At 21.3% G+C, this 11668-nt stretch overlaps 3 protein-coding genes across 3 annotated transcripts; 2 read left to right on the top strand and 1 right to left on the bottom strand.

Moving 5' to 3' along the window:
- The first annotated feature begins 984 nt into the window (after window positions 1-984).
- Window positions 985-1931, top strand: LOC128965139 (uncharacterized). The gene is made up of 3 exons (XM_054311795.1): window positions 985-1178; window positions 1258-1464; window positions 1726-1931. The coding sequence occupies exons 1-3, from the start codon at window positions 992-994 to the stop codon at window positions 1782-1784; spliced, it is 453 nt and encodes a 150-aa protein (XP_054167770.1). The 5' UTR covers window positions 985-991; the 3' UTR covers window positions 1785-1931.
- Window positions 1932-2617: 686 nt separating this feature from the next.
- Window positions 2618-4462, top strand: LOC128965112 (kelch-like protein diablo). The gene is made up of 9 exons (XM_054311765.1): window positions 2618-2672; window positions 2757-2942; window positions 3152-3249; window positions 3339-3403; window positions 3499-3697; window positions 3898-4019; window positions 4093-4173; window positions 4256-4344; window positions 4426-4462. Exons 1-9 carry the CDS (start codon window positions 2637-2639, stop codon window positions 4438-4440), a joined length of 891 nt encoding a protein of 296 aa, XP_054167740.1. The 5' UTR covers window positions 2618-2636; the 3' UTR covers window positions 4441-4462.
- A 3565-nt stretch (window positions 4463-8027) lies between these two features.
- On the bottom strand, window positions 8028-10437 carry LOC128965043 (interferon-induced, double-stranded RNA-activated protein kinase-like). The gene is made up of 3 exons (XM_054311696.1): window positions 9558-10437; window positions 8511-9117; window positions 8028-8425 (listed from the first exon to the last, which is right to left on the bottom strand). The coding sequence occupies exons 1-3, from the start codon at window positions 10390-10392 to the stop codon at window positions 8065-8067; spliced, it is 1803 nt and encodes a 600-aa protein (XP_054167671.1). The 5' UTR covers window positions 10393-10437; the 3' UTR covers window positions 8028-8064.
- Window positions 10438-11668: the final 1231 nt, after the last annotated feature.

The raw sequence follows: 11668 nt of genomic DNA, 5'->3' as shown, positions 1-11668 counted from the left end.
TTTCCCATAGAAATATCATTGCTTTAAATAAAAGTTGAAAATTTTAATACAAATTGAAAAATTTTTATATTTGAGAAAATTTTACAAAAATTTAGCACAGGTAGCTAACCTCCCGGTGCCCTATGACTCATATAATATAGCAAAATATAGTTAGACAACATCAGCCTACCTGAGCCTAAAATCTACCAGTGCTCTATAATCATTTAAAATTTCCCATAGAAATAACATTGCTTTCAATAAAAATTGAAAATTTTAATACAGATTGAAAATTTTTGTATTTGAGAAAATTTTACAAAAACTTAGCACAGGTAGCTAACCTCCCGGTGCTCTATGACTCATATAATATAGCAAAATATAGTTACACTACATCAGCCTACCTGAGCCTAAAATCTACCAGTGCTCTATAATCATTTAAAATTTCCCATAGAAATAACATTGCTTTCAATAAAAATTGAAAATTTTAATACAGATTGAAAATTTTTGTATTTGAGAAAATTTTACAAAAACTTAGCACAGGTAGCTAACCTCCCGGTGCTCTATGACTCATATAATATAGCAAAATGTTATTACACAGCACCTGCCTACCTGTCCATAAAACCTAACTGAGCTCAATAATCATTTAAAATTTCCCATAGAAATAACATTGCTTTCAATAAAAAATGAAAATAAAACAATACATTTTTACATTTGAATTAAAATATGGTTGTTGATGAAATGTGCACGCATACAGACAGACAGACAAACAAACAGACAAAACAAATGTCTTAAAATGTTATCTTGATTACAACATATACTAGTCTAATATACAAATGTTTGAAAAAATTAATTTTATTTATTTTTATCTAAAAAACACAAGTTGTAATAAAATACTATTGATTAATGATATATTTTTTAAAAAATTATTATTATATTATATAAATTAATTATTAAGCGCCATTTTATATTAATATTTATAATAAAAAATAATAATAATAAACTAATAATATTCAACATGCAATTAATTATTAGTACTAGACGATTTTTAGTAAAATTACTAATAACTATTGTAATTCTACTAGATACATTTTGTTATAGTGATGATGAAATAGGTTCAGATTATCAAACGATTTCAATTGAAGATGAAAATAATAATGATAAAATAGTTTACGAAAAACATGTTCAACAATATGGCAATCAAGGTAGATTTTTTTAAATGATATTAAAACTAATATTGAAAAAACAAGCGTAATAAATAATTTTTTTAAAATAAATAAATAGGATGTGACCCTGATCGAAAACAATATCATTGTCCCAATAGTATATGGTGTTGTCGATATAATTCATACGGTAGCCAACATTATGCTGATAATTGTCCCGATGGACTACACACATGTATTGAACAATGTTGCGATAAACAAATGCATTACTATTGTCGTAAAAGTAGATTAAATGATGATAATAATGGATACTATTGTAAATATGAAGGTAAGTAATAGTAATAGTAATAGTAATAGTAATAGTAATAGTAATAGTAATAGTAATAGTAATAGTAATAGTAATAGTAATAGTAATAGTAATAGTAATAGTAATAGTAATAGTAATAGTAATAGTAATAGTAATAGTAATAGTAATAGTAATAGTAATAGTAATAGTAATAGTAATAGTAAATGTTGTTTTTATATGTGATATTTAACTTTCTCTTCACTTAAAAATAATTTAACAATATTTAATAAAATTTATATCTAGGACCAGATACTACAGCAGATCCAACACTTACCGTAATCAATTCAGATAATGAAGAGTAAAATAATGGTAAAGAATAAGATAAAAGACTAAAAAAGTTATATAAAAAATTTTGAAAATAAATAAACATTTGACATATAATTGTAGTTATTTTTAACACTGCAATCTAAAATAAAGAAATACCAATAAATATATGGAATATTATATATCGTGCGATAAATTAATACTGATAACGTTTTACAGTAATTTTTTTTAAAAAAATAGTAATTTATTTATAAATTAATTTAATATTGGTAGAATAGTAGAACATTTAAAATTACATTAGTATAAAAAATAAAATAATCTAATATTAAATTAAAGCATTGATAAAAAAAGTTATATTATATTATACATTAATTTTTTAATGTCTAAAAAATAGTTTTATCTTAATTTATTTGTTTTTTAGTTAAATAGAATCAATGAAAATTTTTTGTTTTCATTGAAATAATTAAAAAAAATAATCTAATAATTGATTAAAAATATAGATAAATATTTTTATAATTTTGTTTTCAAGTTAAATATTAAAATTAAATTGATATTACTAATGAAATACAATTAAAACTTTTTTTATTGTCAAAAAAATAAAATAATAAAAGCTTAGATTAAAAAAAACTTAATATTTAGAATTATTTTTATTAATATATAATTTTGTTATCTATTATTATTAAATCAATTTCACTTTTTATTATACAATTATAATTATTTAATTGTATAATAAAATCATTTTTTATAATATAAAATAGTTATATTTATAACAGTTATAATTTTTTAATTTTATTTTAATTTTTTATTTTTAGGAAATTATATATATTACAATAATGAATTATCAAATAATTATAATATATTTAATAGTATTTAGTTTAACTAATTATTTGATGGCTGAAAATATTGGACAACAAAATCAAACATTTGTAAGAAATATAAATTAATAAATATTTTATTCATAATAAATTCTTAAAATTTATTTTTATTCTATTTAAATATTAAAAAAATAGATTACAGATACTAATAAATGTATTTATTTGTGTGGAGGGGTTGTTAATAATCAATATAAACAAAAATGTATAAAATATGATGAAAATCGAGACGATTGGCAACCAATTAGCGATATGATTTATCAGCGATTAGATTTTAGCTTGATAGCTAGTAATAATAAACTATATGCAATTGGAGGATATAATGTAACATAATATAAATTAACCTAACCTAACCTAACCTAACCTAACCTAACCTAACCTAACCTAACCTAACCTAACGTAACCTAACCTAACGTAACCTAACCTAACCTAACGTAACCTAACCTAACGTAACCTAACCTAACCTAACCTAACCTAACCTAACCTAACCTAACCTAAATCTAAAATTTATTTAATCCTATTTTATACTAAAGGTAACCGTTGTTGGTGGTAATGAATTAAAAACAATAGAAACTTATGATCCTAGATCAAATACATGGCAATTATCGAAACCCTTAATTCTAAAAAGATAGTAAGTAAATTTTTAGATATTTTATTTATAAATTCATTCAGAATCAGAAACTAGCATGCTCATCTTTTTTTTAAATATTTATTTTATAGCAAAATGGCTGCTTCTGTAATTGATTCAAAAATTTATGTTTGCGGTGGTTTAAATAATTATACTGGTAAATTAGATATATTATTTTAATAATTGATAATAATTTTTAGCTAAATAACAAATTAAAAATATTTTTATTGATTTTTACTTTTAACATTATAGCTATAAAATCATGCGAAATATATTCGATTGATACAAATTCTATAGAATTTAGTGAACCTATGATTTATGCGAGATATGACTTTCAACTAGTTGCAAATAATAATTATCTATATGCTATCGGTGGATCATCTAGTTCAGTTGAAAAATTTGATTTAAAAACTGGACAATGGACTTTAATTCAAAATACAAATTATCGAAGGTAAAATATTTTCGTTTATATAATATTAATTTCATAATTAATTGTTAAAAAAATAATACTTAGAAAAATTGCTTAGATATGTTAAGATTATTGTCAAAAAAATAAATATTAATAACATAAATATTTTTAAATTTATAATAAATATATAAATTTAGTAAAAAAAATAAAAATTTAAATATTTTAATTAATTAAATTTATAGGACTGGATTTGGTGCAACAATATTATTTAATAATATATATGTTTGCGGTGGAGTAATGAGTAAAAATACATGCGAAAAATTTGATTGTAATAATAATAATAATGGCACATGGAAAACTATTGGTAAAAATTTTAAAAATTTATTTGATAACTTTCAAAAATAAAAATTAATAATTTTATCCAAAAATAATTGTAGATTCATTAAAGACCGAGCGAGATAGTTTTCAAATAATTAATTTGAATAATAAAATTTTTGCATTAGGATCACGAATATCACGTATCAATATTTATTTTATTTTTTATTAATTTTAATTATTTTTTCACTAATTATTATTATTATTATTAATTTAATCCGAAAGCTTACGAAAGCACTGTTGAGATCTATGACCATAAATCTGATCAATGGTTTCAATCGGATTCATTGCCGTATAGAGTTTATTACCATTCGGTTAATTAATTTTTTTAAAAAGTTAATTTATTGAATATTTTATTATTTTTTTATTGAAAAATATTTATTTTTTTTAAATAGGTTGCCGTATTATAATTGTTATTGAAATTGACCACAATAAAATAAATAGTTTTTTAATAATTAACATATGTAATATTTTTGTATATTAAGTAAAAATTAATATATTTGATAAATTGTATTTATTTTTATTTATTTTTTTGTCAATTAATTGCTTGAAAAAATACTTTTATTGATATATAAATATTATTTATGTATTTATTGCTAATAATAAAATTGTGTTAAAAATTTAAATACATTATTATAATTACAATCAATATTACTATTATTATAGTCATTATAGTTGTTATCCATAACTAAAGTCTAAAATTGTTATCTAATATAATCATCAAACATCCCATCCGTATATCAAACTATTATTGAGATCCGATTTAGTCAAACACCAGTTCCTTATCGATGACATTACACCCGTTGACGGCTTATTTGTATGCATCTGATGTATCATCATTTGATTGACTAGTTTTCTAACAAAATCATATGTTTCTGTTTTTAAATAACAACTTTCCATTGAAAAGTGTATTATAACTATAAAAAAATTGAAAATATATAATAAATTTTAAAATAAAATATTTTGAAATAATTTTTTTATTCACATAATTATCAAAGTTAAACAAATCCATAGCTATTATAGTTTAAACAATATATATAAGTTTATAATAGTATGAATACATAGTAAAACAGTATATTATAGTTATAATGTTAAATTAACTTTATATTTCAATGGATAACATTTGCTACACAAGCTATTAAGTGATGTTTTAACTATTATAACAAATATGTAATTTAGTTAAATTTTTATATGAAAAATAATCTTTTATCTCATAATAAAAAGTCTAATTGAGTTTTCAATTATAAATATCTATTGATTCAATTCCGTGCGCTACCTGTGCTATGTTTACTATGGTTGCATTTGTTTAGCTGAACCACCTAGTTCAATTTTGACTAAACCGGCCATAAATGACAATTGTAGATTAGCATCTACAACAAGTTCATTGAATTTATTATGCATTAAATTGACCATGGTAAATTTCATATTTATATAGGCATTATCGGTTGATGATACTAGTGAGCCGGGTAGTTTATTAGTTAATAAATTGATCCCCTTTAAATTGTGTTAATTTATTAATTAATGTTAAATTGGTTAAATTTAATGATATACAATAGTTTTTATAAAATAGAAAAATAATACTTTAATAGTTTTACATTTTTTAATTTAATTTTTTTTTGTTTTAAAATTAATTACTAAGGTTTATAAAAAAATAATAAATTTAATTTTCTATACTTAATTATATATGTTATAAAATTACAAAATATGTACAAATTTTATTTTTAATTACTGATACACTAGAAAATATAAATTAATTAATTAGCAATAATTAAAGAATTAATCTTTATAGTTTTGTTTTTCCAAAAAAAATTAACTAATAAATTTTTTATAATACTGTACTTTTGATAATATTTAGTAATAGTTAGTAATAATAGTTATTTTTGTGTTAAAAAGTTAATAATAAAAAACAAGACAATAAAATTTTAGTATTACTAAAAAATAAAATCAAATTAAACTCATATTTAATTATTATAATAATAAAATTATTTTATCAAAATCTAATATAAAATGTTGTAAACATTTATAATAAATTTTATATATTTATATATTAGCTATTTAAATTATCTTGTAATTCACTACTAATATTAATTTAATAAAATCATTTTTATAATTAAAACATCACATATAATAATAATCATATGTTTTATTAATACTAATATGATATAATTAAATAAATATTTATCATATATTTATAGTTTGAAAACTTTTCTATAAAATCAAATTTTTAAAAAAATAATATAATTTTATTGTATTATTTTCATATAATCATATTAATTATATTTAAACATAATGATTTATGTAAAACTTTTAATTTTTATTTACTTAATTAATTGTTTGACAACTGAATCTATTGAACAACAAAATAAAACTATTGTATGATTGTTGTTAAATACTGTTTATAAAAATTAATATCTAAATATTTATATTATTATATAACTTGTTTTAATTAGATATCTAATACAAATAAATATATTTATTTGTGTGGTGGGGTTATTGATGGTAAAGCTTCAGCAAAATGTATAAAATATGATGAAAATCGTGGAGATTGGCAACCAATTAATTCAATGATTTATCAACGTGATTTATTTAGCTTGGTAGCTACTAATGAAAAACTATATGCTATTGGAGGATATAATGTATGTAAAAAAATTGTAAATAAATTTGTAAAAGTATTTATTTTTTTAATAAAAAGTCAACTGGTGAATTAAGCTCCGTTGAAACTTATAATCCTAATACAAATAATTGGCAATTATCCAAACCGTTAAATATTAAAAGATAGTAAAAATAAATATTTTATATTTTAATAGTTTTTATATAATATTTATTATTTAACTTTCTATAGTGCTATGGGTTCAACTGTTATTGATAATAAAATTTATGTATGCGGTGGTATAAATATTGAAAGATGTAAAATATATTTAAAATAATTATTGAAAAAATTTAGACATTTAAAATTTATTTATATTTATATATTTAAAATCTATTTATTAAATAGATATCAAATCATGTGAAATGTTTTCATCAAAAACCAATTCATGGCAATTCATTAAACCAATGAATGTAGCTAGAAACTGTTTTCAATTAATAGCAAACAATGGTTATATTTATGCTATTGGAGGATCTGGATCACTTAATTCAGTTGAAAGATATAGTCTAAAATCAAAAGAATGGACATTTATTCAGAATACAAATTATCCAAGGTTTATAAATTTATTTATTTATTTGATTAAAATACATTTAAATATTTTTTGTTTTAATTTTAAGTATATAAAATTTTAATTGAATTTAATTTTAATTTTTAAAAAGATATTTGTTTGGTGCAACCATATTTTTAAATAATATATATATCTGTGGCGGTTCTAATAATATGCAAATTTGCGAAAAATATGATACAGATAAAAATACATGGATAACTATTTGTAAATAAAAAAATTAATATTAAAATATATTAATTAATTTTTTTTTGTTTCAAGCATCATTTAACATTCCAAGAGATTATTTTCAAATAATTACTTTCAATGATAAAATATTTGCATTGGGATCATCTCAAACAAGTAAACTAATTTAATTTTTGTTTAATTTTAAATTAATATTTTTTTTAATTTATTAATTTTTATATAATCAACAATAGATTATGGAAGTTCAGTTGAGATTTATGATTATAAATCTGATCAATGGTTTCAATCGGATTCACTACCATATAATGTTTGTGCTCATGGGGTATATTGTTTTATTTTTGTTTTATAAATATTGTATTTAAAATAAATAATATATTTATTAAAAAAAATTTACTAAAGATTTTAATTTATAAATAATTTTTTTATATCAATTTCTACGTTGTATTAATATAGGTTGCTGTTTTATAATTTTTTTTAATTATTAAAAATCAAAAAATAAATATATATATTCAAGTCAATTATACTATTTACATATTGCTGTTTTAATTTAATTTAAATTATTTTGTTTGATTTACATTGTTAATTGTTTTTTAATAAATTTAAATTAATTATATTTTTTTAAATGTTATAACATTTTTAAATCAAACATTTTTTCTTTTCCCAATAAAATTGCGCCAAACATTTGAATACATTATTATTATTATTATTATTATAATTACAATCAATATTACTATTATTATAGTCATTATAGTTGTTATCCTCAGTTATAGTCTCGTATTGTTGTCTAATATAATCATCAAAAGACATCCCATCCGTATTGTGTTCACAATTATTATTGAGATCTGATTTAGTCAAACACCAGTTCCTTATCGATGACATTACACCCGTTGACGGCCTATTTGTATGCATCGGATGTATCATTTGATTGACTAGTTTTCTAATAATCAGACGTTTCTGTTTGAATAACAACTTTCCACTACTGATAACTGTATTATCACTGATAAAAAAATTAATTTTTACAAAAAAAATCATTTAATAATAACTAAAATAAAATAAAATTTTTGAAATGATTTTTCACATACTTATCAAAGTTAAACAAATCCATAGCTATTATACCCAGACTATAGATATCCGATTTGGTTGAATACCGGCCGTCAAACACCTCCCGTGCCATATAGCGCAACGTACCGGCACCTCCTCTATGGTAGAGGACAGTCGACTCGGGGACTACTGTCTCGACTACAGCTGCCGGAGCTGTCGCTGTCGCTGTCAATGATAGTCCAAAGTCGGCTATTTTACAGTAAATACCCGAACGGGTCCGACAGTCGAACATAATATTCGATGGTTTCAGATCCCGGTGTATAACCGGTTCGGGCAGTGTATGTAAATAATGTAATCCCGATAGTAGTTCACGAAATATTTCTGTCGATATCATATAATCGAATGTTTCGGTAAATTCCCGCAAATTCCCGATATTGTCAACATTAGTGTCGTTAGTATCGGTTGCGGAAACTTTCTCTAATAGCCAATTATTTTTCCCCGATATAACATCCCTGAGGTTATGTCTATAGTATTTCATCTGTATATTCAAATAGCTACCGGTGCTATCAATCCAATAGGTTTTATAATCAATACAGTAATCGCTTTGCAGTTTAGCCATTGTTTTTAGTTCACGATAATCATTGGTTTCTATATAAAAAATTTAAAATAAAAATTAATTATAAATTAATAATTTATAAAAATATATAAGTTATTAAATAGATTAACTAATAATAGTAATATAAAATAGTAATAATAATAATAATAATAACTATAAATAATAATATTTTATTTAATAATAAATTAAATAATTAATATTATATTAAATAAAATTATATAATAATATTATTATAGCAATAGTCTAAAAATAAATTTAAAAATATTAAACTAAATAATATTAACTAACTATAACTACAATAAAAAATAATGTATTAATTAGTTATAAAAATAATAATATCTATAATAATCTAAACTAGTATTGAATATTATTTTTTTAGAAAAAAAGTTTAAAAACTATTTTTTTTTATTTTATTTAATAAAATAATTTTTTGTTTAATTCAAAAATAAATAAATAAAATAAAAATACTAACTATCCGTTTGAATACGTTTGACAGCATAGATCTGTTCATCTAATCGGTCGACAACTTTGTAAACCTGTCCATAACTACCCGAACCGATTCGGTCTAATAGTTGAAACTTTTCGGCAAATATTGACCGACAATTATCGGACCGTTTAGCCGACGATGAGGACGACCTCAAGGAATACAATAATAAACGGGATTTTAATGAATCAATTTCACGCATCAGATCATCGATTGTGGGCACCGGTAGTTGTTGTTGTTGTTGTTGACAGTTATCAGTCAATGTCGATAAACTACTAGTACTACAGGTGCTGCTTATCATTGATAAACAACTACTACTACTAGTAGTAGCTGTTAGTGTCGGTGCTGTCGGTGTTAGCATTGATGGCCTCCTCAGTGTCGATGTCCCGGACATAGAGGTATCGGTAGCCAAATTGGACAGTGATGTAGCAGTAGGCGGATCTGACGGCAGTATCCATATCTTGGGCACCGGTAGGCCATCATTGGCTGTACTACTAGTCCCGGAGCGCAGCGATCGCTCCAGAGTTTTCAATCTATCAATTGTCTCGTAGATAGCATTGTCATTGATTTGATGACTACTACTACTACTACTACTACTACTACCGGTGCTGTTATCCTCCCGGAGCCTATCCAACGATATACCCGAATCCTCGAAAAACTTGACAATCCCGGGATCGACATTCGAAAAGCTAAACAAACCGTTTCCCGGGTCGCGGCCAACGTGTTGCACGTGTTTGAAGTTTTCCGGATAACTAATATCACGTTTACTTAGAGCACGCGCTGCCGATAATTGTGTGGTTGTTATCTTGGATTTGTCGCACATTTTTTTGTTGGTTAATATTATTATTAATTAGTTTTAAAAAAATTATTAATTTATTAATTATTAATCACTTATTTTTCAAACTACTAACTAATTAAAATAAATATATATTTTTAATGTAATTATTATTATTCAATAGTAATATATTTTTTTTTGATGACTATATTATTATTAACACATTTTAATAATTTACTGTATTTTTTGTTGTTGTATTAAAACACAAAACAAAATTCATGTTTGAAATAAAATATATATCATATTTTATTATTGAAATACTAAAATATATATCATATTTTATTTTTATTTTATTTTTTTGAAAAAATATTTCATAATGTTTATGTTTTTATAAACATTATGTAAATAATATATAATTTTCATGTTTTTTATTTTAAATAACAAAACAAAAAATTTGAGACGACTTTTAAATATATACACAAAAATAAATGTATCACTAATACTACTAATATATATATATATATACATTAAAACTAATAATAATAATAATAAAATATTTTCAAAATGCAATGATGATTAATATATGAAAATATTTATATATAAAAATTATTTTTAATTAAATACAAAAATATATGTACAGTTAAATACCAGTTTTTAAATTTATATATTTATATTATTTATATTTAATTATTAATTTATTAATAGACTAAAAATAAATAATAACTAATTCAATAGTTTACATGTAATTATCAATTATATTTTTTTGTAGTCGTAAAAACTTAACCAATTGACTGATTATTATTATTATTATTATTAATTTTAGTATTTAACTGGCAATTAGTTAGTTTATGATTAATCAGTTTTTATTGTATGAGAAAAACAAACAATATATATATATATATTTTGCGATACGATATAAAACTATTTCTATGTTTATACAACAGTTAAATGTTATATATATATATATATATATATGTATATATATATGTTTAATATAAATATTATTTACTGTAATTGCGATAACATTTAATATACAGTATATTTTTGTCGCTATAGAAAATAAAAATAATAATTTTTATATTTATAATAATAATAATAATAATAAATATATGATATATATTATATTTAACATAAATACTGTATCATATTTCACTGTATATATATTTATATGTATATATATATATATATAATATTAAATTTATTATTACTGTATAAAAACATATTTGCATTTAGCAAATATTAAAATACATAAACTAATATATTATTAAATATTATATATATATATATTTATATTTTCTAATATTATATTGATATTTAACAGATA

The sequence above is a fragment of the Oppia nitens genome, unplaced genomic scaffold, assembly GCF_028296485.1.
Source record: "Oppia nitens isolate AA-2021 unplaced genomic scaffold, nextdenovo-longstitch-racon4-pilon3 scaffold16_pilon_pilon_pilon, whole genome shotgun sequence".
NCBI lineage: Eukaryota > Metazoa > Arthropoda > Arachnida > Sarcoptiformes > Oppiidae > Oppia > Oppia nitens.
The sequence above is the reverse complement of the archived record's forward strand: the minus strand, read 5'-3'. Positions and strand labels throughout refer to the sequence as shown.

Excerpts from the sequence above, each read along its gene's own strand:
- LOC128965139 (XM_054311795.1), top strand. The coding sequence starts at position 992 with ATGCAATTAATTATTAGTACTAGACGATTTTTAGTAAAATTACTAATA. Across the intron at positions 1,179-1,257 it reads TCAACAATATGGCAATCAAG|GATGTGACCCTGATCGAAAA; the intron begins GTAGATTTTTTT and ends ATAAATAAATAG. Across the intron at positions 1,465-1,725 it reads ATACTATTGTAAATATGAAG|GACCAGATACTACAGCAGAT; the intron begins GTAAGTAATAGT and ends ATTTATATCTAG.
- LOC128965112 (XM_054311765.1), top strand. The coding sequence starts at position 2,637 with ATGGCTGAAAATATTGGACAACAAAATCAAACATTT. Across the intron at positions 2,943-3,151 it reads ATGCAATTGGAGGATATAAT|GTAACCGTTGTTGGTGGTAA; the intron begins GTAACATAATAT and ends TTTATACTAAAG. Across the intron at positions 3,404-3,498 it reads TGGTTTAAATAATTATACTG|CTATAAAATCATGCGAAATA; the intron begins GTAAATTAGATA and ends TTAACATTATAG.
- LOC128965043 (XM_054311696.1), bottom strand. The coding sequence starts at position 10,392 with ATGTGCGACAAATCCAAGATAACAACCACACAATTATCGGCAGCGCGT. Across the intron at positions 9,118-9,557 it reads CAAACGTATTCAAACGGATA|AAACCAATGATTATCGTGAA; the intron begins GTTAGTATTTTT and ends TTTTTTATATAG. Across the intron at positions 8,426-8,510 it reads GATTTGTTTAACTTTGATAA|TGATAATACAGTTATCAGTA; the intron begins GTATGTGAAAAA and ends TTTTTTTATCAG.